This window comes from Nipponia nippon, unplaced genomic scaffold (assembly GCF_047370975.1).
Source record: "Nipponia nippon isolate SJK-2023a ecotype South Korea unplaced genomic scaffold, ASM4737097v1 scaffold_5, whole genome shotgun sequence".
Classification (NCBI taxonomy): domain Eukaryota; kingdom Metazoa; phylum Chordata; class Aves; order Pelecaniformes; family Threskiornithidae; genus Nipponia; species Nipponia nippon.
This window is the reverse complement of record NW_028262369.1, coordinates 87433594-87453950: the sequence shown is the minus strand read 5'-3', so window position 1 is coordinate 87453950 and position 20357 is coordinate 87433594. Positions and strand designations below refer to the sequence as shown.

Here is a 20357-nt window from a genome sequence, read left to right as displayed (position 1 = left end):
GGTGAGAGATGATGGAGAAACACAGATCCAGGTCAAGTGCAGAGTTTATCCCTTTTGTTGTGGACATGGAAGCTGTCTTGTTACTGCCCTTCTCAGAATAAGTGTTTTTTAGGTTTTATTGTTTTCAACTAATGCAGTTTAAGAGCTTGTGTAACTCAGTGAGCATCTGGTATGAAAACTGTATTTAAACTCTGGCTATTTTCTCAAAAATAAAATTGAGCACTAAAGCTTTGTTATTGGTGTGGTAGATTAAAGCAAGTATGATAGTAGGAGCTCCCTGCCTTACCCAATATGGGGTTTACCCAGTCCTGCGACCATACCTCTGATTAATTTGACACATGAAGGCAATCCTTCCAGATCACACCATGAGGACCTTTGCTGTCAGCCGCACCGCGTGCTGCGGCTGGCGGTGGCATGGCGGCAGGCTGGGAGTATGGCCGAGCTTGTCGGCATGCCCTGGCCGCTGTGCCCCTGCGGCTGGTGCCTGGGCCCCGGGGCAGGTGGACTCGCTGCGGGCAGAGACGCAGGCGCGGCGACCTCCCCTCCCTGGCTGTCAGAGGCAGGGTTAGGGTCTGCGTACCCAGAAACTGGGGACACCAGAGTCCCCCTGAGCTGTGCCCAGAAGTCCTGCCTGTTGGCATACGGGGCTGATGGGCAGAGAGAAGAGAGGCAGGACCGCTGAGTAAGGGCTGGCATGAGTGAAGGCAGCGCTTCGGAAACTGGCGGTGACCTGCAGAGCAGGAGAGTGGGGTGAGGTGAGCGTGAGTCAAGTGTTAGGGTTTTTTTGGCTAGGAAGCAGGGCATGTGTCCCTGCCCTTTGACTCCCACCTATAGGCGATTCTAGCTTGTGCCCACAAAATATCCTGTGTCTAGTCCTGATGTGTGGGGGTGCTTCCGTAGCTGCCAGGCCACCTTCTGAGAAGCAGAAGTGCACGGCTCCGTAGGTATTTCTGTAGGCAGAGCAGGCGGTTTACCTTCTCTGCCTGCTGTGTCTGATGGAGGGAGGGGGTTCAGTACAGAAAGGTGACACTTTAATCAGATTTGTGGCTCTTCAGTTGGGTAGAGGGAAGGATGTGCTCAGCAATTTCTTGCAAATCAGTTTGGAAAACATGCAAAATTCATGGTGACGCAGGTGATTGATTACTCCTCCCTCCATATTTTATTATAAACACAGAAACATAAGTTTGTAAGATGGCATTAAAAATCAGTTTGTTTTATAATGTACTAGCAATATAAGGTCTATTCGTGTCTTTCTCCTTGCTTTTTTGATCCAGTAAATGTACCTGTTGCACAGAATGGGTGGAGTTTGGCAAAGGCTCCCGAGCTCCCTGTGTGTGTCCCTGTGTAGGAAACCTTTTCATCTTGTGTCTTGCCTGCCTTTTCAATTAAATTAGACCTGCTGATACTGCTAATATCTGAGATGCAGGGATGGAAGCTCCTTCATGAGCTCTGTGGTAACATGTATAGTGGCAACTGTAGTTGCTGAGAAATATGCAAATTTCTTTTTCCAAGGTAGGGCAGGGATTGATTTATTTAAATTATAAAGATGATTGATTTCTTTCATATCTGACATTCAGGTTCGAGATGCAGCAATAAACAGCCTTGTGGAAATTTACAGGCATGTTGGTGAACGCGTAAGGGCTGATCTCAGTAAAAAAGGATTACCCCAGTCTCGGTAAGTTGAAAATGTCCTTATGTCTTCACTATTTTTGGGCTGCTTTTTATTCCCTTCCTTCCTTAAGAAGGCTTCAGGAGCTGCATGATTGAACCTTTTCCTGGGATCAGGGTTTGTTTTTTTTTTTTTCGTCCTACAAACACTCAGGTTTCACTTCATGTGGATCCTGTTCTTTTGCCCAAGTATGCCACGGCATCTTTGGAAAACCAGTAAAATCATTACACCTGCGTAGTTAAATGATGTAAGATTTAATGTGGTGTTTTTCCTGTATGTTCTGCATGTGTAGGGAGGACACTTCATAGTAGCCTGTGTTTATGCAACTTAGAAGGCTGTCATTAAAAAACCCAAACAAACAAAAAACCCCAGAACAAACAAAAAACCAAAACCAACCACCCCTAAAAAACCTAAAACAAAAAAACCACAGTCAATATCATCAGTTCCAAGGTTTAATTAAAAAAAAACCAACAAACCCAACAACAAACCAAACAAACAAAAAAAAAAACAACCCCCAAAAAACCAAACAAAAAACCCACACCAAAACCAAAGGTCTGTCCCTCTGCTTCTGCCACTTGAGGTGCAATAAGAAAGCTGCTCTGCATCTTGCTGCAGCCTCCAGTGTGCCGGGTGGAGCGCGGTCAGACCTGGGGATGGAGTGGGTGGCAGCGTGTCAGCGCACAGAGGGAGGAGGGAAGAGGTTTCGGAGGTGGGGTGCACGCAGGAGGAGGCAGTGCTGTTGCCTCTTGCTCTCCAGTGAGAACATCTGCTGCCACAATGTGGCTTAAAGTAATAAACTCTCTGGGAAGGAATAATGAGATGTGATAAGGATCTGCTGCTCTACTAGGCCTGTGACATGAATGGGAAAGAAGTGTCAGGGCCAAAGATAAATGTTGGGCAAAGTTGTTTTTAGGGGTGTGTTTTGTGGTATTTCTGCAAATACTTAAGATAGGCAAAGTGGTAATGAACTGGAAATACATCTACAATTAGAGATGTCACATCTTCAGTAATGTAGTATTTCCAATTATATTTCTTACCCCTCTGTAGTATCAGTTGTTTCTCAGTTTTTCTTATCAGCTGTTCCATGTTGTGATTTCTTAAAAAATTTTAAAATAACTTCCTTCCACACTGGCATTTTTGACAGTGCTCCCAATGACCTGAGTAAAGCAAAATTTGTCCTATAACATCTTAAATTAGAAGATTCCTAAAAGCTAAATTCAACTGTTCATTGTGTATTTCTTTAACTTTCAAACAGGTTGAATGTAATTTTTACAAAATTCGATGAGGTCCAAAAATCTGGAAACATGATCCAGAGTTCAGGTGGTGAGTAGAAGTACTTGTATTCTCTTTTTGGTATTTTTAGCAATTTTCAATTGATGAGGCATTCAAATGGACACAGAGCAAACATTCTCTTAGGGGAGATAAGTATGGGTGATTGTTCAGAAATATACACATAGCTTTTGCAGCAAATAAAATTGATGTTTAGTTAATCTGCTCTGTCTTCCTAGTAGTATCAGAAGGAGAATGAAGCATAAGTTTCAAGAACAGAAAGTGTTGTTAGAGCCGTCCTTTTCCTCTTGAGTTTCGTTAGGGACATACATCTTCTGTTCTCAAGTCCATGTGCATCTTCAAATTGTTCATAGGGTAAATTAAATAGTAATTTGAGAAGAAGCTTTTTCAGTTTAATACCCTAAATAGCACAGGAAGTGTACATATTAATGTAGTAGTGTTCCATTTAAAGCTTATACTGTCTAGGGATTGTATTTTGCAGTTCCTAAGTTTGCGTACGTTGTATGTTTATGACTGATAGTCAAAGACCTTTGTCAGAGCCTTAATTCTGTCTTTCTTGTCTGAGACTAGTATTTTGCTTACTTTAGAAACAAGTGTTTATTACTCTGCTTTTCTTATCTATAAGCTTATGAGCTAGAAAGTAGTATGTATCACTCATTTTTTAGGAATAGATTTTTGAGAGAATTCTTGGTGAGGGAATTAATCTTTCTGCCAACAGCCGAGTAGAGCAGAGATGAAGAACATGGGTTCAGTGCTGCAGGTTCCTATCCAGCTCACACCCTCCGCAAGGCCAAGAGCAGGAGAGGTGATGTCCCCAGTCTTCCCCGCCATGCTCTCAGAAGCCAAGAGAGCAGAGGGGTCTCTACTCTTCTAAATTGGAAAAAAATATCTTTTTCACTTCTAGGCACCATTCTTCTTGCCATATCCATTTTAAAACACAGTAAACTTCATCCGTGCAAGAAATAATAAAATTGATTTACTTAAAAATTCTGAGATTATATTTTGGATTATTCAGAAACGTGATGTGATATTCTCTTGTACGTTTGGGAATGATGAAGACCTAGTGCAGGTTCCTCTGTGGTGGAATGGGTTAAAATTATGTTTTTTCATAATGTGGGAAAATATTGGCTGTATAGGTAGATGAGGCTTACAGTGGCAAAAAAGTACAGTTCAGAAACAAATGTTCTTGTACTTTTTTAAAAGGGAGGGAAGTAAACATTTAATCCCTTAGCAAATATCTTAAGGTTTACAACCTTCAGGTGTTTGTTCTGAAATCCTAACTCAAACAAGCTTACTGCTGATCCAGCTTCTCTGCTTTCTACTTGGCTAGGCTAAGGTAGAATTTTTGTTTTGATAGTAGTGGAATAGAATGGGCTTTCAAAAAAGAAAAAGTTAATTTGATGCCTCATTGTACTATGTAGATTGCTGTTGTCTGGAGTTCGATGAGGCAGACTTGTGCTTTGTGGTGAGATGTATTGCTACATGGTCTTTTTAAACAAATGCTGTGATGGGAGGATGACTCTGGGTGGGATTTCTGTTGGGTTTATTCAGGGGCGGGGGAGATTTTGGAGCTTAATGTGCCCCTAGCCAAATTTAAGCTAAGTTTACAGAGAGTTTTTCTAATCCAAATGAAGGTGATATTAGTAGAAAATCAGGAAGTCACAACTGATTAGAAGAGTATTTAGTATGAAATAGGCAAGAAACATGTAAGAATAAACTTCATATAAGAGCAAGAAACTACGGTTAATTTATTTGCAGTGCAATCATTTCAGCATCTACATATCCCAGAACAGTACCAGAGACATCACTTGCTAATCCTTGGCTTTTGAGAGGTGGTTCTGGTCTCTAGACTGAACATCCTAGTGCTGTGATGTGACTCAAGCCTGCTGACACCATGGAAAACATCAAAAGAAGCAAGATGGGACAATGGGGATGTCCTCTTCTGGGCAGACAATTCTCAGTGCCATCTCTTTCCAAGAAAGCAAACCATCTGTTTTAAAATTGCCAGGGAAGGATTCCATAGGAACTTTTTCTTTTATCATAAGTGCAAGTAAAGCATTTATGTGTATTAGATCTGCTAGTTTTAGGCTTCATTGAGAATTATTTTTTCTTTTAATACCCCTTCCTCTGTCACTGTTCTGATGAATTTGAAGATTGAACTTTCTTGCAAATGCAGTGCCTGAGCCCTTACACACCCTATCTCATGTCCTTGACTCCATTGACAGGCTTCGTGTGCTTCCAGACACAAGTACTCCTGTCTTCCTCATTATGCTGAACCTGATCTGCTGATGTCTTGCTGTCCTTGCTCCCACTGTGGCTGGATGCAGTCCATAAACTGTGTGTGTGTTAGCATTTCTCCTCTGTTGAATCTCCTGTGTGGGCATTGAGACCAAAAAGTAGCCTGGGGGAAAGGGAGCTGGGGAGAGCGGAGGGGTGTTAAGGGGTCAGGGAGCAAGGCGTGGAAAGGACAGGATCTCCCAAGGGCTCTGCCAGAACCTTTTAATCTACCCTAACAACAACACAAGTCTGTAGTTTCATGAGTTAATTTTATAGTTCTCATTTGTGAAGCTAATAATGAGAACATTAGTTATATTAATATCACTTTTGTGCGTGTGTTTGAGGGGAGGGTTCAGTTTCCCATAGTGCTGTAGGCTGGCTTGTTGCTTTTTCCTCGCTCTCCAAGCACAGCACAAATACAGTATACATGCTCCCCATATCTAATGTGTTAGCAGCTCTGTGCAACTTTCAGTTTATCTTTTTGAGATTGCGTAAGCCAGTGGAGGAGGCTTATCTTCACCCATGGTCACAAGTTTATTATGGCCTAAAGACAAGCTAAGTTTGCCGGGTTTCTTGTGTCCCTGACGCCTCCTGCAGCTTTTGAACAAAGGTGACACTTTCAGCGGTTGTCAGAGTCACCAGGGAAGATGATGATAAATATTGCACGTCCAAAAGATTTGCCTTTCTCAGGAAATAGCTGTCTCAGGCCTGTTAATCCTTTGAGTCTGGCAGAATACAGTATTGATTATGAGGGTCCCTATCTGTTATCGTTAATACCACGCCCTTTAGATTGTAACTGCACCAAGGCGAACACACCAGTAATGCTTTAACCTTCATGTTATATGGCCTGGATCAGATGCCTTCGGGCAATATGGTGCAGTTGTACCTTGTCTCAAAAGCTCATGTTAGTCCCCCTCTGTAGCTAGCACGTACTATTTCTAGCTCTACACAGGCTGCATGAGCGTCCCAGAGGTTTTGGGAGGCAGACTGGCAAATGTTTGTGCAGACTGCAGTCTGTAAGCCCTTGTCAGCGTAAAATGGCAGTGCAGAAGGAGCAGCGTCAGCTCCCTTGCGTGGGGTTTTCTGCCCTGAGCCGCTCCCCGTGTTGGGTGCGTACCAGCTGCAGAACGGACCCGGCTGAAAAGTAACAGGCTTCGCCCCTTGCGGAGGGGCTTTCTGTTTAGGGTTAACGCATGCCTCTGAAATGGAAAGGTTAACTGAAGCTATATCATGACTTCCCAGCTTGGTAGCAAAGATCAAAGCTAATTTTTTTTTTTATGTGGTCTCATGGGTGAATACGGTGAATCAACACTTTTCTGGTGGGTAGCTCAGGTGGGTAACCAAGAGCAAGCTGTTGGCTAAAGTGTCATTCGTGACTGAGCCCTGGCCCAGGAGCACTGGGGTTGTGCTAATTACAACAAGACTTGAAAGTGGTTGTCAAACCTGACTTATCGCAGAGCATGGTGGTACTGGGTGGGTGGGAAAGCAACTGTGGCTTCTGAAATGGAGAAATATGGTCAAAGAACAAAGATGACTAAAACTGGTCTCTCAGCTCTGAGACTACTGTTTGGGATAAGTTTCCTCGAGCAGGTCACTGAAGATGCAAATGAAAGAAAGCAACTGCAGCAGCATTTTTTGTATATCAGGAGTAATTTGGAGATGAGCGAGTATTCTGTAAACTGTTAAAGATTCCTTAACTAATGTTTCCCAAAACACAAATAAAGAGAAAACTCTTCAGTCTACTAGAAGAGGTGGTTAAAATAATAGGGCATTTTCTGATCCCATGAATAAATCTAATGAATCAACTCTAATCAGAATGTGAATTTTAAGTCTATGAAAATGATTCATACATTTCAGATTTACTTATCTTTCTATACCATGGTCCATTAGTGCTTCTTTGATTTTATCTTGAATTGCTTGATTATTTTTTTGGCTAGGCTTTGTTTTTATCATTTAGTAATACAAGAATCATGCATAGAGGGGTGGGGGAGGTTTGCATAGTAATCTGAGGTGTTTCATTAAGTCAGAGGGAGGTTTTGGCATGCTGAAGTATGCTGCTTGTTGCTAGGCTACCAGCAGCCCTTATAGCTAGAACATGAAGTTAAAATCCACGTTGGATTTCTCGATGATTCTCAGCACATCTCTGTTTTGTTATTTGGCATATAATTAGTCAGCCTCTTGAAGCAAAAATTATAGTTTTTCCCCCTGCATGCTTTCAGCAAGCTAATTATTTTTTGTGTAACTGCTTTTGCTAATTATGCAGATGCCTTATTCCCCTGGGACAAATACATTTTCAGCATGAAAGAGCCAATAATTGCCAGCTAGTCAGCTGCTGTCTTCGTGTGGCATTGTGTGATGATCTTTAGTTGGATGTGATACAGAGAGAGAGGCTATTGCACATAAACAGAGACTCCAAGAAATTCATGCTGCACCGGTTTCCTTGGTATTACGTCTGGAAGGACCTGAACATAAAGTGTACAGTTTTGCCATGGATTTGAATTGACTTTGGATCAGACCTGGACTCCAGAAGACTTTATAATCAAGTTTCCGGACAGACTAAGGATGAAATAAGTGATCTAATGAGAGATACAGGCTGATAGGAAATGATGACCCAAACCAAAGCTATTAGTAACCAAAATGTTTCAGTGCGTTTTTTATGCTCTTGATCATTGCAATATCATATTATGATGTTCTTTGATGTAAACCCTCCTTTTTTTACATAAGTCACGCAATTTTTGGGAGACGCTTCTACGTTGGTGCGTGCAGGGGCGCTGCGGCGGTGTGTATGGTACTGGTGGCCAGTATGGTACCTGTGGGTAGGGAGGGGATTGAACCTTCTTGTCTGCGCTGAATTTTGACTTTGCTTGGGAGAGCAAGATTTAGGGATAGTGGGAGGTGGCAGTGGTCTTGGGCTGCAAGATCAAAGCAGGAGATCTTAAAGCCAGAAGTCTGGAGCTGAGATCTCCCCCCACAGATACTTGCACAGAGTAAGGTGAGGGAAGGATGCAGTTTTAGTAGTTGCCGGTGTGAGTTAGCGTTCTAAGACTAAGCAGGTTCATTAAAACAATGCCAAAATAGCAGATGTGATAATTCCAGTTACTGGAAGGCTATGAAGAAGGAACAATGTTACTCTTGAGTAGAACTGCTTCTGAATTTGAGATATTGCTTAAGGTAAATATGCTATTCGTTGAATGAATTCTGTTTATGATGAAGTTGACAACTTGGAGGCAGTTAGATGGAAACTAGAACTATTCTAGATTGCTGTGTTTTGCTGGTAATAGAGTCACTGAAATGCTATTTTGATATTTATTATAAGGAGGAAAAATCACCCACATTTGGCAAGCATTGCCACGCGTCTGTGGGTGGGATATTGTTTGTTTGTCAACAGACATCCAAGCAGCAGAATTACAGACTGGAAGGAGGGGCGACTGTCAGATAACACAGAGAGGTTTTGAACCAACAAACGCTGCACTGTGCTTTTCTGCATTCATACCCCCTTTGTGCAATTTCATTTTCTTTGTGGCTTGTTCTCTATCAATACTGTTTCCAAGTTGAAATAGAAAATTAATTTTGTTGACTCAGCATTCCTGTGGCATAAAAAAAGCAAGGATGTGCATGGGGGCTGAGGGAGCAGTAATGTCTGAGTGGTATTTGAATGTTAATTGATAGTGCATCCTTGTGGAAGGCATAAACGGACAAGACGAGCTCTGCTCCCTTTCTATTACACAACTTTGTAAATAAGCATATTACTACCGCCTGGATTTTAAACTCTCCAATTCAGAAGGGAGGGATGCGAGCAAGCCGGCATAGGAGGACACATGGTGCTCAGCTGAATGCTGAGCAGGCTTTTATTTTGGAGGAGAGGTGGCAATCGCCTGCGAGGGCACACAGCGAAGTGTTTAGGAGGGTGGAGAGTTTGCTGGTGGTGAAGTTGCTGAGAGACATGTACTGTAGGGCTGCTCCCAGAGCACAGTGCTCTTCCCCAGCATCTCACCAGCACTGCAGATAAATGACTACGGGGAAAGGTAGGTGCTAATGAACGTGCCAGAGGGATGGACGGGTTTATTTGTTAGCGTCTAGGTATTTGCCTGTTAAATTTCTTTTTAATGGTGTGAAGCGGCTGAAGCAATCTTGCAGTAAAAGTGGAACTTTAAAAAAATAGCTTGTAAACATCTGTAGCCTGGTGGCATCAAGCTCAGTTTAAGCTTCTAGAAAATATGATGAATGATCTGTTTGACAGGGTGAAGGAAGAGGATGTGTATATATAAGGGAACAGAACAGGCTGCAAGAGGTGAAGGACAGGTATTTTCAGATACCCTTCGTGGTCTGTGATGTGTTTGAGTGATCACTGAGGCTTTAATTTCCTAACTGTTTCTTTTGGCAGCATCAGCTGGGAAGATTATTTAGATTAGTTATAAGTTTTGAATTAACATTGAATCACAGTTGTGAGAATGTGCCAAACGGAGACATCACTGGCTTTTCTGCATTTTTGTGTTTTCAACTGCATTTCTGTAACAGAAAGGATATCTGTGGAAGTCAGAGAGGCTGGAGGGGACTAGGTGAAATGGAAAGGCAGAGGAGCTCTGTATCTATTCACCTGTGAAGAATTAATTTACAGCATGGAAGCATGCACTGCATTTATTTTTGGTACATCAGAAGCCTGCGCCTTTCATCTTGGCTTTCAGAGGAAATGATTTCTGTTAGCCATCTTTGTAAAAACTGCATTTTTTTTTTCCTGTTTTCTTCCCCCTCTTCATTCATGTACCTGTTGTCCTGTTGAAATCCTTATTACACTGTGGATGTAGTCGACTAAATTTAGGAAGTCTCAGATTGTCGGTATCTGAGTTGTATAGACCTTGGGTTTGTATTGATATTTACTGTCTCAAGGTGCGAGTTAATTGGCAGCTCTTTTTGTAATGGATTAGAAGGTGGAAATCATCTGGGCAAATTAAATGCTCTGGAATTGATACTACATGTGACAGTATGTGCCATTTTTGTGGGCAGTTCTTCATTTTAGGGGCTTGGATCTTTTTGGAATATTATGGTTTCACAATGCTCTTCCAAGGCAATTATTACATGGATGTTCAGGGGAGGCGGGGGATGCATGTGTGTGGTGTTACTTGTGAACAGTCAGTAAATGCCTCCCAGATCCAGGAACAAAACACCAAAATCTGTCTAGGCTGGTTCTCCTTCTCATCGTGAACTACAACACCTGTCACTGGACAGTGTCACCATCTACAGCTGAGACACCTTTTCACTCTCCCTCCTCCTGTCCAGGTCAAAAGAGGAGTTGAGAATCATCTATTATTTTTCCGAAGTTGGAATTGTATTGAATAATTAATGTACCAAACTGCTTATTAGAGAAAACAAGCACATATTTGTTGTTGTTAATGAAGCTTGATGATTTCATCATGCTGGGAACTTCTCAGCTTTGAAAGATCAGCTGGTGGAATGAAGAGCCTGGGGCCATAGTCCAGCTGGTCTTATCTGTTGGGAAATGTCTGACCTCCAGGTCACCATTGGTTGTCTGAACTGTGGTAGCAGCAAATGTCAGAAGAAAAATAAGTTTGTTAGTTGCTAGTGCTATTGTGTTAGTGCTGTTGTGGATTGAATCCAAAGTACCTTGACCCTAGGATTCCCTTGCCAAGAAGCAGTAGACCAGAGTTACTTTGGTTGTGTGTGTATCATCACTTCCCTAACCCCTGATGTTTTTATATGAACACAGAAATGCTCTTTTGGCAAAGCTTTGGTGTAACTAAGCAGAACCACTCTACCACTACATTTCATGATATTTCCAACAGATGTGCATAAAATGTAGGCTAAAGAAGTGGGCAGCTAAATGATGAGAAGATACTGTTTAGGGTGGACCTCATGAGCAAAAGATTAACATGCACAGTTCCATTACCACTGATGGAGGTTAAATGCATGAATATCGTGCACAAATGGAGATGAGCTGCTTTATGCAGGGTCTGTTTTCTTCCCCTTTGGTAAAAGTACAATGTGGTTCTGAGGGACCTCGGCGGTTGTCTTAGAGAACACATGAAACTTGGAACATGTTGCAAGGATGAATCTACAGTCCAGTATCCGTAACAAGAATTAGAATGAATTAGAAAAGGTCCTACACTCTTCGCATGGAAACTGCAGTAACATCTGGTGAAGCTGCAGAGGCAATGATGTTTCAGTAATGCTTAATAGTGTTGCTGTTTTCTCTGCTGTGGTCTTTTCCTTCAATTTCTTTCATGTCTTTTGGAGTCAGGTTGGTTTCATCTGTAAAACAAAGCCTCAAATCTGCAGTGATCATTGTATTTAAAATCTCTGGATCAGTTTTCTGGTATCTTCTGTGCTGCTTTGCCCAGCTGGCTCTCCTTTGTAGATCTTTTGTCAGAAAGAGTTCAGGGGTCTAGGCTGGAGCAATATTAACTCCAGTGACATTTTCACATGAAAGGACTAACTCTAAATCTCATGTTTTTGATCTATTAGCTTTGTCATTTATTGTACACAGCATCTTCCAGGGGCAAATTTATCAACAGGATGGTTCATACACATGCATGCACACACACACATTGATCATTGTGAATGTAGCAGTGATTTTAAGTCAGCCTTTTAATTCTCAAGAATTCTCTGAGAGATGGGAGTACAAATTACTCAAATATCCTAAAGGAAGGCTGGCATGCTAAGGGCAACCTGGTGTGAATAAAAAGCATCCCGTAGTTGTATATGCTGCAGGTTTGTGAAGCTTATTTGGGTTGTGTTTGTTCATGTTATTACACACACTCTGGCTTCAACACTTGTTGGGGAAGCACAGTGAAGTACTTCAGTGAGCACAAGTGAAGGTATCACATGCTTTCTGCTGCTATGGAAAGAATTACAAAAGTGTTCTTGACATGGGAAACTTTGTCTGAGGCTCACAAATAGTTCAGTCTCCACAAAAAATGGTGGAGGGGTGGGAGTCTCTACCCTTTTTGTATGTTGGCTGGGTGCTGGGTTCTTGAGAGTAGTCTCCTGATACTTCTTATAAGCAAATGCTCTGGGCTGTTTTTATATAGAATTACTGTCCCAGTTAGAATTAAATTACTGTCCTTAATCAGCAGCCTCAGCAATGGCCAAAGACTGCTTGGGGGAGAGATGAAATTTCGTGCACCTCTTGTGCAGCACTTTGATGAATTCCTGTGCTGCTGCTCTAATTTATTTGATGAGATTTGTTTTCAGGATGAGCTTGTAACAAGTGAACTGAGTTTAGCTGCTGTAATTAGCAACTTCTGAGGACAGCAGTCACCCTAAGGTAACCAGTGAGCTACAGGACAGGCTTTTAGGGGCCATACGAGTACATAAGACATGCGTGTTTCTCCTGCTGGTGACAAAGAGCATCCCAGCCCTTGCATAACAGTGTATGTATAGTGTAACCACAGTAGCTGCAGCTTCCATAACCGTGGGATTTTATTCAAGTGTCTAGACTGAAAAGCACCTGGTTGATTTCTAAAGAACCTAAGAGCAAATGCTTGCAGGTGTGAAGGTCTTCTCCTATCTAGTCACTCTTCATATTCAAATCATTGACCTCAGGCTGGATGAGATTAGGCTACCAAGTCCATTTCTGAGAAAGACATACTAATACAGCTGGTATATTCAGTTTTAACATGCAGTGGTAGAACAATAACTGCAGTTACAGCCATGTGAGTCGGGGGCATGAAGAGGACCTTTTTTCTAAACGCAGAAGTGGACAAGTGCTGATTTGTTACTCCAATGGGAAGTACAGTTAATGCATTGTCCTGCATTTGGCCAGGCTTGGTCCTGGTCTGGCATTGCGTTGCCCTCCTCCTTCATTATGTTTGGCTGAAGTATTTTGTTTGTAGCTCTGATATAGTGATGTGAAATAGAACAGAACGAACTATGATAAGTAAAAGCGTCCTATTTTTGTAGTATTAAGACAGCAAATACTGTATAATGACTGGGCTGCTTCTGCTTGCTGAAGGAATTAATTTTGTCCTGCTGCTCTGTCAAAGGAATCCTTTTGTTGCATTGTGCAAAGCAGTTTGAGTCTCTTTCTTGTTTATTCCCCTGAAGCCTGAAACTGCAGACAGCCCTGAATAATCCTGGCTTGGTTTACACCCTACAAGTAGCCTGCAGGGAGCTCACTGCAGCCAAATCTTCACGAGGAAAACTGCTAATGGCTGCTTCTTTGCAGTTGGCCTTCAGAGTCAATCCAGGTGAATTTTAGCACAAACAATGCACTACAGAGGAAGAGAGAAATACCTACATTCGCTGTACAGCGTCACCTGAACTGCTTTCCTCAAGAATGGCAAAACTATAGCAACTACCTTTCCAGACCTGCTCCTTTTCCTGCGGCAGACCTGGCCCGCCTTGCTTCAGAGCTTGTCAGGGCACCACGAAAGTCGTTTAGATGCTTGACATGGAAGTTTCTGGTATTGGCCGCAGATGCTAATGTCTAATGAATATGAAACATATTTGGACTTCATTGGAGACCAGGATGGATAGTGGTTTGATAGAGTGTTTTGAACACTTCTATGCAGAGGTAGAAAAGATAAATTTACACTATTTTTTTAGTCCAAATCGGCTCCCTTTGATGGTAATGGACTCTTTCTAATGGTTTCAGTGGGAAATGAACAGGGTCCCTTGTAAACTGCTGGTTGACTGTTGTAGTAGCCTTGTATGGGTGTTTTGGGCATGATTGCTCTTAATTTTTCAGAGGCAAAGGGGAAATAGAAGCTTTATGTATGAAACAGTGTTAGCACTGCTTCTCCCAGTGTTTTCTTTATGCAGTTGGCATTGGTTCTTATATTGGTGTTGCCTCCACCCCCAGGTAATGAGACTGTTCCCTTTGGGTGTGGTGTGGGTACAGGAAAGATGCGTACATCTTTAAGAAATGATGCATGTCTTCCACATATATCTCTCCTGAGTAATGGGACTCCTATTTAATGCAGCTCTGGCTCATAATGAGACCTGACATTTCTAATTAGGTCTGCTTTATGAAGAATGGGTTTAACTTTTGTTCTTGATCATTTATATTTCTCCCCCTGAACCCCCTCCCAGCTCTTGGTTGTGAGCAGGAGGGAGCAGGGGCAGTCCTGGAGCCAGCCCTGGAGCGGCAGGGCTGGGCACGCTTCTCTCCTGCTGCAGCTCTGCCAGTGCACTTCAACTCCCATTGACGCTCCTGCTGTTTGACCTCTGTGCTGGGCAGGAGCTGAATCTGCAGAGACTTCTAATCACACGGAGCTTCTGTGATGTGGAGAGACAATCACGCTCCTTTTCACTGGAGATTTAAATAAGATCTGATCCCAAGCTTCCACAGGCAAAATGTTTACGCACCAGCTCACTGAAATCTATTCTCTGTCCCCTCCCCCCTAAGAAGCTTCATACTTGTCTCTAGTGCTTTCTTCAGATGTCCTTTTTTTTTTTTTTCTTTTTTAAATGATATGCTGGATCTTGTCTTGCTACAGTGGGCTTTCTCCAAGGACCGGAATCTGGGCAGGGTCTTGCATATGCACATTGTGCTCCTTGCTTGTTGCTCCCTGAAGCCTATTTATTATCATGGGCTCTAAAGCAGTCTTGTCCCTATTTTTATCCAAACTATTTCTTGTTTATAGCAGTGTGGTATAAGCAGCTCTGTGCACCATGTTGGCTGAGAGTGTGGGAGATGCGGTAGGATACTGGGGCTCTGGGGGGTTTTGTGACAGAGGTTGGCTATTGTCGTGGTTTAACCCCAGCCAGCAACTAAGCACCACACAGCTGCTCGCTCACTGCCCCGCCGGTGGGATGAGGGAGAGAATCGGAAGGGTAAAAGTTGGAAAACTCGTGGGTTGAGGTAAAGGCAGTTTAATAGGTAAAGCAAAAGCCGTGTGTGCAAGCAAAACAAGGAATTCATGCACTACTTCCCATCGGCAGGCAGGTGTTCAGCCATCCCCAGGAAAGCAGGGCTCCATCATGTGTGATGGTTACTTCGGAAGACAAACACCATCGCTCTGAAGGTCCCCCACCTTCTTTCTTCCCCCAGTTTATATACTGGGCATGATGCCATACGGTATGGCATAGCCCTTTGGCCAGTCGGGGTCAGCGGTCCTGGCTGTGCCCCCTCCCAGCTCCTTGTGCACTGGGCAGAGCATGGGAAGCTGAGAAGTCCTTGACTGGTGTAAGCACTACTTAGCAACAACTAAACCATCAGTGTGTTATCAACATTATTCTCATCCTAAATCCAAAACACAGTACTATACCAGCTACTAAGATGAAAATGAACTATCCCAGCTGAAACCAGGGCAGCTATGGAAGGTCCCGTGGAGTAGTTTAAGATAAATGTGAAGCCTTTATTTTATCTAGCTAGTCAGCATTAAAAATAGGATAAAAAAAGTAGTATTTTGTTTGAAACTCTCAGTGGGGAGAGGTGATTGCTTGACAACCATGGGGAACAATGTCACTTGTATAAACCAGGCCGGGTGCTCCATCAGCCGCAGTGGGATGCTCCCTTCTGGGCCCCCAGTGTGTGCGTGAGGAAAGGGCTCGGCCCTTTCCGCCAGCTTCCTCCGGGAAGGCTGGATCACAGAGCCGTCTGAACCAGCACCTTTTATGTGCCCTAGAAAATGCTGTGTGCTGCCAGTTTAAAGTGAGAATATACCTGAGCAATGTTTGATAGTGCTCTTCAGCCTTGGCCGGTAATGACCCTACCAGCCATTTTTGAAAGCAGGTGGTCTCTGCTCCCTTACAGCATGGAAATGATTTCTGTAAAACAACACACAGTGCAAACGGCAGTAAAAGACTGTGATGAGCAGCTTATCTTTTAATTTTTGAGCTAGGATCTTGACTTTTCTGTACCTATAATGCATAGACCACTAATTTCAAAAAAACTCCCAATTGGAAATAAGACTCTTTCTAGCAAGAGATTTTCAGTTGGTTTTATGTAAGTTCCAGTAGTTCATGTACTACAGGGACTGAGGGGTCAGCCCTATGCTCATTTTGTCCAAGAGACGATAGTTTTTTCACTTTGAGAGCGGTGAGCGAAACACTGGAACAGGTTGCCCAGAGGATCTTCATCCATGGAGACTTTTAAAGTTTGGCTGGATGAGGCCCTGAGCAACCTGATACAACTTTATCAGCCCTGCTTTAGAAAGGAGGTGGGATCACTTGACCTCCAGAGGACCCTTCCAGCCTAAATTATTCTATGATTTTATTTTTCCTTCAATAGGAAGCAGTAGTTATCCAAGGTCTCCAAATTCATCAAATGTGTTTTTTTTTTTTTTAACTCAGTACTTTTATAGCTGTGCATGTTAGTAAGCTAAAGACAAAGATTGCAGTGTCATCTGAGGTGGCATGTTTGCCTGTTACTGAATACTTCAGTTTATCAAGAGTGGTAACAGTGCTAAAGGCAGAAGTAAATGTGACCTCTGCTAACAACACAACCTGATGTCGGCATGAAACGCCTGCAAGCCACAACAGAGGCACCTCTATAAATGGCAATGTGTATCATTTAATGTACATTCTCTGCTGTTTTGGTATTATACTGGAGTTGATGAGAATACTTTATTCTAGTTTTATTGGTCTGTCATCAATGTGATCGTCAAGTCGCACATTGGGAAAATTTAGTGAAGAATTAAGATGCAGATTATTTTGATTTTAATATTAAGAACTTAAAGCTTGATATTTAAATATGGATATATTCTAATTATTTACCTAGGGAGCAGCTTGCTACAAGTTAGTAGATGAGACTATATTTTGTTCTATTTAATCTTCATGCTGTTCTTAAAAATATTCTTTTTAGCAGTCTTCTGAACCTTTACTTGTAATGGTAAGCTTTATTTTGCTGGCTGAGCTCTGTGTTCCAGTTTCTCATGTAGAAAAAAAATAAATGTTTCTCAACTCATGTTTGAATGATTTTTTTTTTTTTGTCTCTGTGACAAAGTAAAGTTTTTGACCCTCTTCCCTTATGTTTGCAAAAGGAAGCTAAGTAAGCCTGGTTTAAATATGATCTAGGTGACTAAGAACCACCACCGCCACCACCACTCTGCTCTCCAACAAACTCAAGCATGTTGCAGGCAGTAATTATCAGTGGTTTTTTATGTGGGATGGGGGTTTCCAGCTGCTAGCAGGAATTAGTAGGATCCTGGTTCTAATGTTGAAAAACTAAACACAAAACTACTATAAACCAAAGAGGGAGTGGAAGTTCTCTGGCCCATGTCCTCTGTTCTGCTTTTCAGTGAAGCCATCATCAATTCAGTCTCCAGGCTGTAAAGTGCAATAGTAGGGACCCATGAAGCTTTGCATGGGAAGGAAGGCAAGGCAAATGGCTCAAAATGAGGCTAATCGGAGCACTGACTTCTTACGAATGCCAGTATGTAAAAGTGGCATTGAAATTCACGTTTCCCAGTTAAAACACATGATCTTACTTGCTTTGTCTCCGGAGCGAAGCTGAAAGCGAATCTAAATATAGATACGTGCTGTGCTTCACGTGTGCCAATTCCTCTGTTTGCTAATTCTTCTTTAAGTGAAGGCAAGCACAGATGGTTGCTAAAGAGAACCAGATGATTTGCCAGCATGGTGGTGTGCTTGCAGGAGTGAGACTTGGACAGGCTTGAGGCTGCTTTCTTGTCATTGCTTTTAGTTCAAAATTTGCATTTAGAAAGTTGACATTCCTTAGTTTTTGTCCCCTTTTTTAGTTTGTGGTGGGATTCATTTATGGGTTGTTTTTTTTTTTTTTTTTTTTTTTTTCCATTCTAGCAAGGTGGTTGTTGACCTTTCAATCACTTACTAAGGAGCCATTCTTGTTAGGTGTGGAGCCTAAACGAGAACAGGACATGCATGGAGAAGTTCAAATGTAGGACATGCCTTACTTCCATAAGAGACTTAAGGATTCCTCTTTCCATAGTGCTAGGAGGCAAAGGTCTTCTCATCCCTTCAGACCCTTTCCTTCAAACTAAATAATGCCAAGAAGGGACCCTCACCAGAGGGGTAGCGTGAGTGTGGTTTCGTCTTTTTAGCTCAATTGAGTTAGCTTAGCTGTACTGAAAGCCCCTGGGTGCTAGTTAGTATGCAGGCTAAGGGTTCAAAGCTTGCTTCCCTGGCTGGCTTGTGGCTTCTAAGCACAGATTCAGTATTCAGCACTATCTAAGGAACTGGTGGGCTGTGCACAACATTGAGTGAACCAGGATGCTGCTGGTCACTGATGGCTTCAGGCTGCCACAGCAGTACAAATAGTAAATAGCCATTGTATAACTGAGCCATTCAGTTTCAGTCTGGACAAAATAATTATTGCTACTTGGAAATAAAGTAGGTGCTCTGTAATAGAGGTGAGTGATTCAGGTGGCTCAAGTAACCTAAGTGGTTGACTTGTGAGCCTCAGGTGAACCAAGCTGATCCTGCTCTCATGTTCAGGGAGCCCCCAAAACCTTTTCTCTCTGAATAGACTGATAGCTGGCAAAGCAGTTGGCCACATATGAAGAATAATTATCTCTAGACAGAAAACTTCTGGGGTACCTGCAAGTATACAGGACTTCAGTGCTCATCCTTGCAAAAGGAGCAAAGCGGTCCCGCAGACCCCTTAAGCTGTAACTGGTGCTTACCTTCTCCAGAAATGCTGAAGGTTTATCTACACAGTGAGCATAGAATTGGGGTTTAACGATTTGATAAGACATTATTTTCCCACAAATTTTATTCCTATTTCTTCTGAGGTTTTGGCTGCTCCTGGAAACAGGGTGCTGCTAACTGCTAGCTTGCCCTGTGTTTGGTTTTCAGTAACAGCCACTGACAGACGGCAGTGCCCTATGAGTGCTCCCTGTTGTTTGTGGCTAAACAGCAAGGTACCGGCAGCCTGTATCGCACGCTAAAAATTACTGAATTGGGTGGAGAAAGATTTATGTGGCTTTTTCTTCAGCAACCCAGTCTGCTAACATTTTCTGATACGCTACTACTGATACACTTCCCCATTTTCCTTCAGTTCCCATCTTTATGGACTATAGTCAATTGTTCATGCTAATTTTTTTAATGTTAGTTCTTCATACTGCTTTTTCAGATAGTCTAAGCAATGCCTGGAAACAGCTGCTAATAATAAAAACTTGCTAATTTGGTACTCATCTCTGCCTCCACTTTCACACCTTCTCTGTGCTATTACCAGTTCCATACCTGATAGTGTTTGAGTCATGCAGTTTGTGAGCGTTTTTTTAGCGTGCCAACAGATAGTAATCCTGACTGTCAAAGCGAGTATTAACACTTAGTTACATGTAGCATAACACTGACATGGTCACTCCTTCTGATTTGTGAAAATGTAAAGTAAATGTGTAACAGTCTTGGAGTCTGACTGTTGCTCCTTAGCAGTATTATAATTTAAAAATAAATTACTTGCTTGTCAAGCTCCTTTTCCTTGGTGAATGAGTAAATGGAAACAGTGAGTCTCTGCTCTCAAATAGTTTTTACAACTGGTTGAAATTGCATGTGCTTTGAGACAGATGTACTTGCAGGGCTGTGGGTCACCCTGAAAACTCAGATGAATAAGCCCAGAAATCGAAGATTCAGAAATGAAACGACTAGTTGTCGTAATTTGAATTTGATTGGCTTCAGCCAGCAGAAGGAAGGTCTTTGTATCACCTAGATTCTTGATGTTGCTACACCAAGTAGTACAAATAATAAATACAAAACCATCAAATATATATATACTTGTGTATAATACAATTGTATAGCTTTGCCCATCCAAGTGAGAGGCTATTGTGAAATGAATGCTGTAGAAGGACCATCACTTTCCTCGTTAGATTTTGCTCTGTAAAACATATTTAATTTTGAACAACTTGCTCCTGGTTTTTTAATTCTCCCCAACTCAGGTACTCCTTTCTGATATGTGTAAAAGGAGCAGTCATATTCCAAAAGATCTTTTGTTTGAACTTTTAAATATTAATACTAGAAAGCAGACCCAAGCCATTTTAGTCTTGGTGCATCCTTGTAATGTTTGTACCTCTGACACAAGGCATGCTCCTGTATCTGTAATGAAATGTGTTTTAAATAAAATATTTTAATACTTTCACATATGTCGTTCTCTTCTGTTCCTGCTCTGGAATGTAAATCTTAGGTGCGTCTGGATGTCTTACAATGCATGAGACATGAAGTGCCTTTAATAACCTTGAACTTGGGC

At 42.2% G+C, this 20357-nt stretch overlaps 1 protein-coding gene across 11 annotated transcripts in view; it reads left to right on the top strand.

The window, feature by feature from the left end:
* CLASP1 (cytoplasmic linker associated protein 1) overlaps positions 1–20357 on the top strand; it is a 184605-nt gene that overhangs the window by 52730 nt on the left and 111518 nt on the right. For all 11 annotated transcript variants that reach the window (XM_087733992.1, XM_087733990.1, XM_087733991.1 and 8 more), the window contains 2 exons: positions 1578–1675; positions 2925–2992. In XM_087733992.1, coding sequence (XP_087590118.1) covers positions 1578–1675; positions 2925–2992 — 166 coding nt within the window. The remainder of the gene's footprint in view (positions 1–1577; positions 1676–2924; positions 2993–20357) is intronic.